We start from the raw sequence: 15,732 nt of genomic DNA, 5'->3' as shown, positions 1-15,732 counted from the left end.
GAGAAGAGGCAGATTCTGAGGTACAGCGGCTGGGTAAAGGATAGAACGTCTCTAGCAAGCATTCACACCTTTTCTTTCCTGGTTGCATAAACCAGGATTGAGGGAAGAGAACTGTTTTGCCCACTACCAGTGATCTTTAAAACAGCAACAGAAAGAACTGTGCAAATAAAGAGAATTCTATAGTGTCCCACTGAGCGCACCCTAGAGTATAAAGCAGAGACTGTGGCAAAAGCAATCACTTTACTCCCACAGAGACAAGGACTGACTTTCCCTCCAGTCCCATGGATTTCAAAGGTTCTTGCAGTTTTTATTGCTCACCCTGATGACATTATTGCACTACTGCAATAATGGGTCCCAGGGTGAGCTGTCTCTGTGCAGCTGCTACCAACACCTAGGGGTCATGTTAAGAACACAGGTCTGAGGTGGTGCCTGTGGCTCAAAGGAGTAGGGCGCTGGCCCCATATGCCGGAGGTGGGGGGTTCAAACCTAGCCCCGGCCAAAAACCGCAAAAAAAAAAAAAAAAAAGAAAAGAAAAGAAAAGAAAAGAAAAGACATAGGTCTGATTCAGCAGGGTGGGTAGGGACAGAGCCTGAATGCCTAACATGCTCCTAGAGACGTGTGTCCTCAGTCCACACTTGAGTAAAAGGACAGAGACACTGCTGAAGTGTTTGGTCGTGGTAACACAGCAATATCACCACCCTCCTTACAAAAGGGGAGGCTGAGTCACAGAGAGATTTGGGTCCCTCCCTTCACCTAACCAACCCTTTAGCAAGTCCCAAGAGCACTGAGCCCAGGATGGAACTCCTATGCCCCACTTCTCTGCCCCTTCCCCAGCCAAACCATGGTACCTCTCTGGTTCCTTTTCTTAGAGAATCTGACTCTCTGCATGTCAAATCATCTTTAACCATGCCCCTTCTTGGCTAAACACCCTCTTATGAATCCTGGCTGCCTACTTGGTACTACCTCTGCAGCAGCACATGACTACTGACTGCTGGCCTCTTCCTTCTCAAGGAGAGCTCTAGACAGGGCGCCCTCACTGCCACATGCACTGCAGGGCACCCTCCTCTGCTATCATATTGTGCTTGCTTTTATGTTTTCTTGCTGTTTCTCATCTAATATCTTCTCTTCCCCCCCCTTTTTAAACTTTTATTCCTATATTTGACAGTGATTTAGAGTGAGGACATGTTGGTTTTGATTTTAAGAGTAGATACTATGAAGACAGACAAGAAACTGCCAGACTGCAGTCCTAGACTTCCTTCTGTAGAAATTTAGCCCAAGAACCCCCCCCCCAACTTTTCCAATTGCAGAAGTCTCGGGGGGGGGGCATCTCTCAATTTTTTTTCTTGAGATATTTAGTAAGATAAACATGTAGCAAAACTAATTAAGAAAAAAAGGAGTAAAAAGGCACCCCCAAAAATAGAATGAAAGGGAGAAGAAATTATTAATTCTCCCCCAGAGTCTCCAGAGAGAATGAACCTGCTGATTTGAGATGCTGGCCTCTAGAACTGTGGGAAAAGAAATTTCTGTTATTTTAAGCCCCTGAGTTTCTTGTGATATGTCAGGACAATCCTAGGATACTAATACAACACAAGCCTCCCTTCTCCCCACTATCAGTAACAAAGACTCACGCTGACCTCTAACACCTGGGATAGTCCCAAAATAACAAAACCAACACTGCTACCAAAACATAATCACTAGAAATATGGTAGTTTAAAATGTTACGAAGTTTTTTCTGTTTATTTGTTTAGGACCAGCCCTGAGGTTCTGTGACCTTATCAGATCACCTTTTTTCTCTCTCCTTCCTTGCCTATGATCCTCAATCCAAGGAGAATTAACAAAACAGCCCTGTGGCTACATGCTCAGTTCAAAGTCTTCCATCTTTATTTACAATAGCAATGCCACTTCCCACTTGCTAGGATCCCTATAGCTAAGCAAAGCTTAAAACATTGACACACAGCAAATAGCAGGCTGAAAAACACTATTTCACAGGCTTTTGAAGTATTTTCCCAAGTCATTGGAAGCCTTTCAAAAAAGAGAAAACATTAGAGGAAACAAAGTTTACTGGGAGTAACTAAGGAGGTCAATGGCAGATGAAAAGGAAAATGCCCATTTCTGATGTGGCTGCAGGAGAGAGAGGGCTGAGCACCTGGTGTTGCAGAGGCAGGTGCCTGCAGGGTCCTGGGCCTCCTGTACCAGGAGCCCCATGAGGACCAGGAACAGTTGTGTCAAGTCTGAAGAGGGGGAAAACCTTAGAAGAACAGTCTCAGGAGGCAGCTCTGGAGATTAATGCTTACATGGACACCTCGGTGTGGAGTTGGCCACACCATTCCCCAGCCCTGATGATGAGACAGGGTGACACTCTCAGCCCACCCTGACATAAGACACACGAGGCTGCACCACCCTTATCAGCTTCTCACTGGCAGACAGCACTGGATCTTCTCTGCCATTTTCAGAGGTACTTAGTAATTTTTATTTGGTGTCCCCTTCTGCACTCAGCTCTTAAACTACTCCCCCGATCCAAGACCCCAACCCTAGCTGTTTGGGCCATGGGGCCAAGAGCAGCCATGCAGACCTTATGCATCTCTGTGGGCCTTTCTGGGCTGATGGGGAGGCAAGAGCATGACTGCCTCCCACAATATGCCCTTCATTGCTTCGTGGATTTGTGCACAGTTGGGGTTGCCTATTTGCATGGTTTCTCAGAATCCCAGAGTCCTCCTCCATCCCTTGTGATGCTAACTATATATCAATAGTCATCTGTAGAAAGCTCGGCCAACTGCAGGGCATGCAAGCTTTGTAGCATGGGCAGGTGAGGGCTGAATTCAGGTGTATGATAGAATCCCCAGCTCCTACAGGCCCCTGAGCAGGTGGGCAGTAACACTGGCTGAGTGGACCATATAGGTGGGCCCAGGCTGCAAAGTACCCTGGCCCCAGGCTCACCAGGCTACAAACCTATGGGCACCTGCCCTTTACATGGCCGGTGGACCTGGCCCAGGGGGAGCATAATGCACAGAAAGGACCGAGGCCCACTACAGTGAGAGCTGTCACAGCACCTGGCAGGGCACCCCTGGGCCAAGAGTGAAGGAAAGGCAATGGCCAGGGACAATTTCACTGTGGGGCAACACAGAGCAGCACCTTGCAGGACTGGGGAGGAGCCAGCAGGCCAGGAATATAGCAACTTAAGTGAGAACCATGTGAGCTGGCTAAAGAGTAATGCAGGCCATGTGCTTTTCTCTTTGTTCTTGGGAACCCTCTGGTGACTACAGAGAATATGGTGGGGGGGAAGGTTGGCCAATGCTGGGAGACTTTGAGCAGGCGTTGCTCTTTGCAAGGCAAGGTGCTGGGGAAGGAGTTGGGGGATCTGTGACCTGGCTGCTAGGGGATCCACCAGACAGAGAGAGTGCATGGGGACATAGTTCTGCAAACCCTAAGATGCCACCAGACAGTCAGGGCAACTGTGAAGGTAGGAAATGCAGGTATCATCGCACCAACTGCTCATCTCTGTGCCCATTAATGGAAAGTTTGCACTTTATCCCAGGACAGAGCACAAGTGTGAAACTATTCAAATATTCCCAAATATGAAAGACTAAAATCCATTTAAGGATACAAAATGGTACTGACCCAGAAGTTGAAGGTGCAGCTCCCATTGAACTGCTGTAGAAAATATATATTCATAGCTTTCTCAATAACATCCTAAAAAATAATATAATTTTGGGAAGGAACAGAACAAGATGGTAGACAAGAAGGATCATTCAGCCGAGCTCTCTGAGAATGACTGGGGAAAAAGAGAGAACCCAGCCATACCTGGCTTGGGGACCTTACCTAGAGTGTGATAGCTCAGAGAGCATAGTAAGTAGGTAGGGAGCTGGATACAGAGTATGATCCACAACAGTGGAAATCTGGTGAAATAGGCAGGTGAGTGAGACTGGCTGGGATCGGTTGCCACCCCACAGAGGTCCAGGACAGGAGGAAGCCTTTCCAGAATTTTCAGATTGGGGTAAGGCTGCACGTCGAGTGAAAAGCTTGGAAGAGTGGGCGGACTCAAACAGTATACAGCAACCAGATTTGAATGCCACTTGGAGTGGACTTGCCACAGGTTTGGGGGGTGGGGAGGCAGCTATAATGAGAAGGCCTCAGTGGCCATGGGGCTGCCATTGTGGGAAGGCCATGAGAAGGTCTTAGCAGGGGCATAAAGCATGGCTGTCTTAATTCTGCTTGCTGGGATCAGTAATCCACTCTTGGGACTGGTTGAGGGACTCTTGCACCCCATGAGAACTGGAGTCAGAGAGCACTGTGAGACCTGCCCCTGAAGGAGTGTTAAGATCCCAACCTGGCAGGGTCTGAATGCTGAAAAAACAATCAGGAGATCACAGAAGGCAACTAAGTTTGGAGTAAGGACCATAGAGGTTCTTGGCTGTGTTCTCTGTCTCCTAAAAAACCACAGTGCCACCTGGTGTCCTGGTGACACATCGCAACACACTGTCATCAAGAGCAAGGACTTCTGTTTGAAACAAAGGAGGCAGTGAGAAGGAAAAAAAGGAGGACAAGGTGGTGAACAAGAAGAAAGAACACATGAGGAGAAACTGACAGAAAAATTCAGGCAACATGAAAACCAAAGCAGGAACTCCCCCAAGAGATAATGAGGCAGTTATTGCAGAAGATTCCATATATGAAGAATTAATGAACTTGACAGAATGGGAATTTAAAATATGGATGATAAATACAATAAAAGCAATGGACAAAAAAAATGGAAAGATAGAACCAAAAATTGGATGAGAGATATGTACAATATAGAAAGGATATGGCGGAGCTTAAGGAAATGAAGAAGATAATCAGGGAATGTAAAGAGGCATTAGAATGTATCAAATATAGGTTAGATCATGGAGAAGAACCTCAGAGGTACAGGATAAAATCTGAGTTAACCCACATAGTTCAAGAGGCAAAAAAGAAGAGAGAAAGCAGAATAGGTGCTTAGAGAACTACACAATTCCATGAAGCATTTAAACATACAAATAATAGGGATTCCTGAAGGAGATGAACATTGTCCCAAAGGAACAGAAACTGTACTGGAGACTATCATAAATGAAAGCTTTCCCAAGTTTTACTAAAGACCCCTGACACACTCCTTTCAGATGGATATTGAACCCTACATCATCTGAACTCAAATATAGTCTCTCCAAGACACATCGTAATGACCTTGTCCAAAGTCAAGATGAAAGAAAAAATTCTGCAAGCAGCCAGGAGTAAGCACCAACTGACCTACAGAGGCAGAGCCATTAGGATGACAGCAGACCTTTCAACTGAAACCTTCCAAACAGAAGAACATGGTCATCCACCTTCAACATTCTTAAACAAAACAATTTTGAGCTTGGGATTCTGTACCCACTTAAACTAAGATTCAAAACTGATGGAGAAATCAAATCTTTTGTGGATACACAAGCACTGAGGAAATTCTCCGCAACAAAACCAGCTCTATAGGAAATACTTAGACCTATTCTTAACATGGACCATCCCACTGGACCACCAGAAAAGTAAACACAGAGAAGCTAAAGGTCAAAACTTAGCTTCCAAATTGGGGCAAAGGATAAAACTATACAACAGACTTTCAGAAAATAAGATGAATAGAACTCCACCACACATATAGACTCTCTCAATAAAGGTCAATGGACTGAATTCACCATTCAAGAGGCACAGGCTGGCTGATTGGATAAAAAAGCACAAGCCATATGCTGTCTCCAGGAAGAACAAATTAAGATCAGGGTTAAGGGATGGAAAACAGTAATTTAAAAAAACGAAAATCAGGAGAAAGGAAGGGTTGCAATCTTATTTTCAGATAAAAGTGGGATTAAAGCAAATAAAGTTAAGAAAGACAAAGAAGGACACTTTATACTGGTAAAAGGAACAATACAACACAAAGACATCTCAATTTCAAATATTTATATGCCCAACTTCAACGCTTCCAGATTTATGAAGCACACCTTGAAGGGTCTGAACAATACATCCCATGACACCATAATAGGTGGGGACTTTAACAACCCTCTGACAGAACTGGACAGATCCTCTAAATAGAAACTAAACAAAGATACAAAGGACTTAAATGTGACCCTAGAACAAATGGGATTAATAGACATACACAGAACACACCATCCCAAAGCTAAGGAATATATATTTTTCTCATCAGTACTTCTCATGGTATGTACTCCAAGATAGACCACATCTTACGATACAAATCAAACCTCAGCAAAATTAAAAGAATAGAAATTACACCTTAAATCCTCTCAGAGCACAAGGCAATAAAGGTGGAACTCAACTGCAACAAAAATGTTCATCCCCACACAAAGAGTTGGAAATTAAACAACCTTATGCTGAACGATAGTTAGGTCCAAGAAGAGATAAAAGAGGAAATCTTAAATTCCTCAAACATAGCAATGAAGACACAAGTTACCAAACCTGTGGGATACAGCAAAAGTAGTTTTAAGAGGGAGATTTATCACATTAGATGCCTACATTGGAAAAACAGAAAGAGAGAGCATCGACAAACTCATAAACCATCTTATGGAATTGGAAAAAGAATAATCTTAAACCCAGCAGAAGAAAAGAAACAACCAAAATTAAATCAGAGATTAATGAAATTGAAAACAAAAGAATCATTCAGAAAATTAACAAAAGTTGATTTTTCAAAACACTAAATGAAATCAATAAGCCTTTGCCCAGATTAACTAGAAACAAAAAGTAAAATCTCTAATAACCTCAATCAGAAACAATAAGGGGGAAATAACAATAGATGCCACAGAGATATAAGAGATCATCTCTGAGTACTACAAAAAACTCTATGCCCAGAAATTTGACAGTGTGGAGGAAATGGATCAATACCTAGAATCACACCCTCTCCCTAGACTTAGGAAGAAACAGATCTCTTGAACAGACTGATTTCAAGAACTGATATTAAAGAAACCATAAAAAAAATTTCCTAACAAAAAAATGCCCTGGTCCAGATGGCTTCACACCAGAATTCTGTCAAACCTTCAAACAAGAACTTATGCCCATACTGCAGAAATTATTCCAAAAATTGAAAAGGAAGGAATCTTCCCCAATACATTCTACAAGCCAAACACCAACCTAATACCAAAACTAGGAGAAGACCCAACTAAAAAAGGAGAATTTCAGGCAAATTTCACTAATGAATATAGACACAAAAATCCTCAATAAAATCCTAGCTAATAGATTACAGCTACACATTAAAAAAATTCTTTCATCACGATCAAGTAGATTTCATCCCAGGGATGCAAGGCTATTTTAACATATGGAAGTCCATAAACATAATTCACCATATCAATAGAAAGAAAAACAAAAACCATATGATCCTCTCATTAGATGCAGAATAAAGCATTTGATAAAATTTAGCATCCTTTTCTAATGAGAACACTTAAGAATTTAGACATAGGTGGCACATTTCTTAATCTCATCAAAGCCATCTAGGACAAACCCACAACTAATATTATACCGAGTGGAATAAAACTGAAAGGTTTTCCACTTAGAACTGGAACCAGACAAGGTTGTCCTCTATCACCACTACTATTCAACATAGCGCTGGAAGTTCCAGCCAATACAATCAGGCAAGAGAAGGAAATAAAGGGCATCCAAATGGGAGCAGAGGAAGTGAAACTCTCCTTCTTTGCTGATAATATGATCTTATACTTAGAGAACCCAAAGACTCAACCACAAGACTCCTGAAAGTGATCAAAAAATCCAGCAATGTCTCAGGATATAAAAAAATCAATGTCCACAAATCAGTAGCCTTTTATACACCAATAACAGCCAAGATGAGAATCTAATCAAAGACACAATTCCCTTCACAGTAGCTTCAAAAAAAAAAAAGAACTACCTAGGAATAAACATAACAAAAGACGTGAAGGACCTCTATACAGAAAATTATAAAACCCTAAGAAAAGAAATAGCAGAAAATATTAACAAATGGAAGAATATACCAAGCCCATGGCTGGGAAGAATCAACATTGTGAAAATGTCTATATTACCTAAGCAATCTATAGATTCAATGCAATCCTGTATGTAATACTATCATCATACTTTCAAGATTTGGAAAAAAAGAATTCTCTTTGTATGGAACCAGAATAAAGCCTGTATAGCCAAGGCAATTTTACTAATAAACACAAAGGCGGCGGGGGGGGGGGATCACCCTACCAGACTTTTGGCTATACTACAAAGCTATAGTGATCAAAACAGTGTGGTATTGGCACAAAAACAGACATCGACACTTGGAACGAAACAGAAAACCCATGAGATTAAACTAACCTCTTACAGCCACCTGATCTTTGATAAACCAAACAAGAACATACACTGGGCAAAGAACTCTCATTCAATAAATGGTGTTAGGAGAACTGAATAACTGCATGTAGAAGACTGAAATTGGACCCACACCTGTCACCACTTAGAGAAATTGATTCAAGATGCATAAAAGATCTAAATCTAAGGCATGAAACAATAAAAACCTTTGAAGAGAGTGTGTGGAAAACAGTTGGGTGTACTAGCCTAGGGAAAGATTTTACAAAGACTTCCATGGCAATTGCAACAACAACAAAAATAAACAAATTAGACTTAATTAAACTGAAAAGCTTCTGTACAGCTAAGGAAACAATAACCAAAGCAAACAGACAAGCTTCAGAATGGAAAAAGATATTTGCATATTATGAATTGGACAAAAACTTGGTCATGAAGATCTATAGAGAAATCAAATTAATCAACAAAAAAAGATACAACAATCCTATCTATCACTGGGCAACAAAGATGAATAGAACCTCCTCTAATGCAGACAGACAAATGGCTAACAATTGAAAAAATGCTTATCATCCCTAATCATCAGAGAAATGCAAATCAAAACCACCCTGAGATATCACCTGACCTCACTGAGAATGGCCCACATCAGAATGTCTCAAAGCTGCAGATGCTGGCATGCCATGTGGAGAAAAGGGAACACTTTTGCACTGCTGGTGGGACTGCAAATTAATATAACCTTTTTATTAGAAAGTATGGAGAATCTTCGAAGAATTCAAATTAGACCTCCCATTTGATCCTGCAATACAATTACTCAGCATCTAACCAAAAGAAAAAAAATTCCTTTTATTATAAAGACATTTTCACTAGACTATTTATCACAGCTCAATTTATAATCACCAACATGCAGAAACAGCCTAAATGCCTATCAACCCAGGAATGGATTAACAAGCTGTGGTATATGTATACCATGGAATACTCTTCAGCCACTAAAAACGATGGAGACTTTACATCTTTTGTATTAATCTGGATAGAGGTGGAATACATTATTCTGAATAATGGATCTCAAGAATGGAGAAGCAAGAATTCAATGTACTGTATTCTAATACAAACACAGTAGATGATCTAATACAAGGGGAAGGTTGAGCAAGTGGGGAGAGGGGAAGAAGAAGGGGGATGGGGGTCTTCATGTATGGCACACTTCTTTGGGGTGAGGAACAAATATGAGAGGGACTTATCTAACAAATCCAATCAGTGTAACGTAATTCTTTGTGCCTTTGATGAATCCCCCCTCAATAATTATATAATTTTTTTTTTTGAAGTTTTTCGCCAGGGCTGGGTTTGAACCCACCACCTCCAGCATATGGGGCTGGCGCCCAACTCCTTTGAGCCTCAGGTACTGCCCCAATCATACAATTTTTTAAAAGGAAAAGTCTGTGGGTAACTGGTGGAGGAAAACTATAAAAGAACAAATACACAAATGACTTTGCATCTTGGGAACAGCCTATCCTAAAGAAAACAGAAGAGAGAATATTTTCTCCCTTTAGAAATCTACTTCTTTTTTCTTTTCTTTTTTTCTTTTTTTTTTTTTTTTTGAGACAGAGCCTCAAGCTGTCCCCCTGGGTAGAGTGCCGTGGCATCACAGCTCACAGCAACCTCCAACTCCTGGGCTCAAGTGAGTCTCCTTCCTCTGCCTCCCAAGTAGCTGGGACCATAGGCACCTGCCACAACGCCTGGCTATTTTTTGGTTGCAGCCATCATTGTTGTTAGGTGGGCCTGGGCTGGATTCGAATGCACCACCTTAGGTGTATGTGGCTGTAGCCTTAGCCACTTGATCCACAGGTGCCAAGCCTCTTTTATATTTTCAACAATGTAATTGAAATACAATTATCATGCAAAAAGCTGTGCATATTTAATGTATGCAACTTGACGACTTTGGAGACAGAATATATCCATGTAATGTTACCACAACCTATGGCATAAACACATCCTTTTCTTTTTCAGACAGAGTCTCAAGCTGTCGTCCTGGGTACAGTGCCATGGTGTCACAGCTCACAGCAACCTCCAGCCTCCAAATGGGGCTCAAGTGATCCTCTTGCCTCAGTTGTTTTTTTTTTCTATTTTTAGTAGAGACGGGGTCTTGCTTTTGCTCAGGCTAGTCTGGAACTTGTGAGCTCAAGCAATCTACCTGCCTTGGCCTCCCAGAGTGCTAGGATTGACAAGAGTTAGCCACCGCTCTTGGCCCCATAAACATATCACCTCCCAAAGTTTTTTCTGCCCTCTTATTTATTAATATTTTTATTTTCTATTTTTTTAGTCACTCTTGCTTAGGCTGGTCTTGAACTCCTACACTCAAGCAATCCACCCATCTCAGACTCCCAGAGTGCTGAGATTACAGACATGAGTCACCATGCCCAGCTGTCTTTTTTTTTTTTTAAGACTATAAAAGTACAAGTTTATTTGATATTACAGAGGGGGAAAGAGTGGGGAGAAGAGATGAAAAGAGAGAAGAGAGCAGAGAGTGAGAGAAGGGAAGATGGGGGGAGAGAAAAGGAACAAGTGTTATATATCCCAGAAAAAGAACAAATGCCCACCCCTCTTATTATCATTTGTGTGTGTGATAAGAACACTTAACATAAGGGTCACATTCTTAGCAAATCTCTGGGAGGCCAAGGCAGGTGGATTGCTTGAGCTCATGAGTTTAAAAGCAGGCTAAGCAAGAGAGATACAATGTATCTAAAAAATAGCCCAGCATTGCCGGGAGCTCCTGTAGTCCCAACTACTCGGGAGGCTGAGGCAAGAAGATTGCTGAGCCCAAGGATTTGAGGTTGCTGTGATGCCACAGCACTCTACCAAGAGTGACAAAGAGAGACTCTGTCAAAAAAATTAAGGAACAGCTAATTCTTTTACCCTGTGACCTCACTATGGATGATATGCCCTATATAGGTCAAATGTAACTTGTACAAAAGTTATCTATAGCTATTTGTAAGTACTCAGAATGCTAGTAAATGCACAATGAACATGCTGAGTGAATTAATAAATTAAGGGCCAAAAAATTATCAGCAATAATAAAACATCTAAGCAAATTACCATTTAGAAACATAATTAATATTTAGTACAGTGGCATTAAAAATGGCAGGGACATTACTGTGCCTACATAGATATTTACACATGAAATGATTTTTTTTTTTTTTCAGTTTTTGGCTGGGGCTGGGTTTGAACCCGCCACCTCCAGCATATGGGGCCCACGCCTTACTCCTTTGAGCCACAGGCGCTACCCTACATGAAATGATTTTTAAGGAAAAAGGCAGAAGTCATATAATACGCATAAACAAACTGCCTAACATGCATGTAAAGTGCACCAATAATTATGTGAGAATATGAGGCAATGAGCATGTCCTCCAGTACACAACACATTTTCATCTGCATAGATGTACAATGAAGTTGATCATCAGAATGTGAATGAATAAAATGGGCTGAATATTCTCACTTCTAGCATATTCTGTAGCAGCATCTCTATGGATGTTTGTAGAGAACAGAGACACAGGAGGGAGGAGAGGCAGGACAGGGCTGGCTGACCTGGAGCAGGTGTGGGGGGCTGCCGGGTGTAGGACACGTTGAAGGTGGGCTCCTCGATCAATGGCGGGGGATGCATGCGCCTCCGGATGAAGAAGCCCGCTCCGCAGCAGAAGAGCACGCCCATCATCAGGAGGAACCTGCAGAGAGCACAGACTTCAGGGTGGCTCTGGCAGAGGCCCCAAGGATGTGGCCCTGGGGCTCCCTGGGGACTGGGGACCCAGAATGCGCAACCAGACAACTAGGGCCGGGCCACGGGAGCCAGATGCCCAGGAGTACCCAGACTCGGCCCTCCTCAGACCTCTTATCCATGGATGTTCCTCCAGTGGCACACCAGGCCACAGACTCCTGGGGTGTCCCCTGTGTCTTAAAGGGATGCTGCAGTCACTCCCCTTCCCAGCTGTGACCTCAACTCAACGTTTCAATCAACACAACATAATGGCTAAATCCTGTCTGGACACTGAGGCTGACCCCACTCTGGGCTTACTGTTTCTCCCAGTTCTATACCAAGGGTGTGCTTGTCTGTCGTCCCTCACAGCTGTCCTGCCACTATCTGGGAGCACTCCTTCCTAGAGGGCACCTTACTTACAAAGTACTACAGGGATAGAGAACAGTCAATAAAAAAGCTGAAAATTTAGAAAACTCCAGGCTCTGTGCACCTGCATGTTCTCCTTGGCCTGACCCCATGGTTGTAGCTGAGTATACTAAGGACTGGACTTTCCACCAGTTCCTCCAGGAGCTCTGTCACTCCACCAGCTTCTGGTACACGAGTGCAGAATAAATGCATGAGTGACTTCCTGGTATCCCATTTGCACTAGAAAAATGGGATGTCACTCTAAGAAGGTCCAAAAACAACAGACTCCTCCTCATCTCTGAACTGAAACTGCGAGGGGACCCACGAAGTCTTCCAGAAGCCCAGTGGACACGGCCACCGGGTGCAGTGGCACTGCCGGTAAGCACAGTGGGCATGCCATAGAGCCTTAAGAAAAGGGAAGTGAAGTTAGGTGATATCTCAAAGTAGTTTTGATTTGCATTTCTCTGATGATTAAGGATGGTGAGCATTTTTTCATATATCTGTAGGCCATTTCTACGGTTTATCTTTCAAGGGCACAAGTGAATCTTTCTAAGAGTAGAATATAAACGTCTTAACACAATAACTAAGAAAATGACACAGAGGCTATATTAACCGGTTTGATGAAAATATTTCAAATTGTATATGAAAACACCACACTGTACCCCATGATTGAATTAATGTACAGAGCTATCATTTAATAAAAAAAAAAAAAAAAAGAAAAGGGAAATGAGAAAGCTCTGAGAGTACTCATACAAAGGCAAGTCTAAGGCCACCTCTAGGAAGTAAATATTTACTGGACAATCTTGGAGTGCTGAGTGGGGAAGAAATGTCAGAGGTGCAAGACAAGAGCTCACTTGAGCCTTTTCAGATGTCTTCTAATTCACCATTCCCTCAACAAGTGGCTTATAGAAGCCACGCTGCCCTGTCACCAGCTGACCACTATGGTGGGTGAGGCAGGGTTCTTGACTTCATGTGAGGGACTGCATGTGATCATTTCCTCCCAACTCCTGTGTGACGGGAGAAAGCTGATGGATGTAGGAGTAAGTGTGCGGCAGAAGTAAAACACAAGTGACACTGTATGTGCCACTCTAGCCACCTGTACATGCACAGCATACGCCAAGACTGGGCGAGAGTGACCCCATCAGGTGGCTATGTGGTTGGGGGAGTCAGAAGGATCTGATCCATGCAGGCCTCAGCAAAGTGAGGCGACTGCAGCATTAGGGACGCTGGGACTACAAAAACAGTTTGCTTTGGGGGACTCAGCAATCTGCTCAGTTTGAACACCAAGCCCCATGACACATGCCTGAACAAGACACAAGTAACACATGCTCAGCATGGACGCCATGCTCCCTAGATTCAAAACTGAAGCCACTTGTAATCTTGGCTTTCCTATGAAATAAACCAAAACGTTGGTTCCCCTGCTCAAAGGGAACAGCAGTCCATCCTGGACACAGAGGGGTGGCGGTACCCCTTGCCCCTCAGGCTGATGGAGAGCCCCCTGGCTCGTTCCTTCCTGGAAGGTCAGTCTGAGGTTTACGTTATCCTTGAAAGAGAGGGACTGGCACAGGGGCAAGAGAACACACTTGTGAGAACAAGGAGAGGGAAAGAGGGGCTGCAGGTCAGCTGGGGAAGTCAGCACTATAAACCTCAGGTGAGCTGCTCGCACATCAGACGTTCCTTATGTTTCTCTGGTTGCTCACAGGTTTTGGACATTTTCCAGGGATTAAAGCAGGGGTCCTCAAACTTTTTAAACAGGGGGCCAATTCACTGTCCTTCAGACCATTGGAGGGCCAAACTGCGGGGCCCCGGGACAAGTAGGCTGCTAAGCAGGACAGGCAGCGGTGGCAAAAACAGCTGGTGGGCTGGATAAATGTCCTAGGTGGGCCGCATGTGGCCTGTGGGCCATAGTTTGAGGATGCCTGGATTAAAGGAACAAGTCCATGCATCTTCTATCATCAGAAGTAATCTGGTTTCTTTAATTTAATTTGGTTTTGATTCCTCCTCCCTGTTCCCCAGGCCTGACAGCAGCAGTTCTCAACTCTGAAGCTGCTGTGCAGACCCCAGTGCCCAGAACACCCCCAGCAGACCCCACAGCAGCTCATCCACAGGGGTGCTGGCATCATCTAATCCTAGAGGTCCACTCAGACCTGGTGGACCACCTGGTCCAGTCAAGACTTTAGAGCAGGCAGGGACCTGTGAAAGCATTTTCTTGCCTAAAGTTTGTTTCACCCATCAGGGGACAGAAGTCTTCAAAAGGCAGGGGTGGTCCCTGCTACAGAGCAGCCTACCACCTTCTCCATCATGTGAGCTCCTGCCCTCCCCCCCGGCCACTCATCCTGTGCTCCTGCCCTTGCAAGCTGTTCCTTCGTCCTGAATGCCCTCTCTTAAGATCCATGCAAAAGTTTGTCCTTTTCCCCAACTTTCCCAGTATCAGACGTTCTATACTCTGGCTTGAAACTACCTACATACAGTTACTTGCAAGGATATCCATCTCCTGCAGGAGTCTGAGTGCCATGAGGCTTCTCCAGGGCCCACGCAGGAGACTCACTGAATGGGAACACTCAGGGCAGCAGGAGCTCCAGCACAAGGGGCCCTTTGCTATAGCTCATTTGGAGCCTCCTGTCAGAATCTCAACTCTCATAATTCAATGAAATCTTCCAGCATGCTGATGTGGGAGAGCCTGACCCCACTGGACAGGACTCATGGGTATTTGTGTGGGCTCCCGCCAGGGCTGTGTGCCAAATGTGTACCTCACAGAGGTGCCCAGGGTTGACAGCACCACAGCACCTGGATACTGGATCTTGGGAAACCAACCAAAAGTTGTGGGCCTAATAGCTTTCCTGGACTCTCTCAAGTTTCTTTTTTTCTTTCTAGTCATGTGATACCTGAACTTTGACAACTTCCATTTCTTAGGAGTATTCCCACAAACTCATCATCGCTCATCTGGCACCTCAGACAAACCCACCGTCCTGCAAACCTTTGGGATTCCAGGTATCGTGCCCCAGACAGCTCTGCCTCCTTTCCCCTGGCCTCTGGCAGGCATGTGTGGACACTGGGCAGCACCCCACATGCTGCCTCCCCCATGCTCATCTCCCCTTTTGGGGGGCTAGTCCCTTCCACCTTGCCGGATACAGAGGCATTTACATTTGGAAAACCTTACAGTAAGAAAATGTGCTATTGGCTCAGCGCCTATAGCTCAACCGGCTAAGGCGCCAGCCATATACACCTAAGGTGGCGGGTTCGAATCCCCAGCCGACCCGCCAAACAATGACGGCTGCAACCAAAAAATAGCC

The 15,732-nt window shown here is 43.9% G+C and overlaps 1 protein-coding gene across 1 annotated transcript in view; it reads right to left on the bottom strand.

The window, feature by feature from the left end:
* VOPP1 (VOPP1, WBP1/VOPP1 family member) overlaps positions 1-15,732 on the bottom strand; it is a 114,330-nt gene that overhangs the window by 2,960 nt on the left and 95,638 nt on the right. Inside the window, exon 4 of the mRNA XM_012805893.2 lies at positions 11,869-12,005. Within this exon, the coding sequence (XP_012661347.1) occupies positions 11,869-12,005 (137 nt within the window). The remainder of the gene's footprint in view (positions 1-11,868; positions 12,006-15,732) is intronic.

The sequence above is a fragment of the Otolemur garnettii genome, unplaced genomic scaffold, assembly GCF_000181295.1.
Source record: "Otolemur garnettii isolate 467f Iridium unplaced genomic scaffold, OtoGar3 scaffold00045, whole genome shotgun sequence".
NCBI classification, from domain to species: domain Eukaryota; kingdom Metazoa; phylum Chordata; class Mammalia; order Primates; family Galagidae; genus Otolemur; species Otolemur garnettii.
Note: the sequence above shows the minus strand (reverse complement) of the source record. Positions and strands in the feature narration are given on the sequence as shown.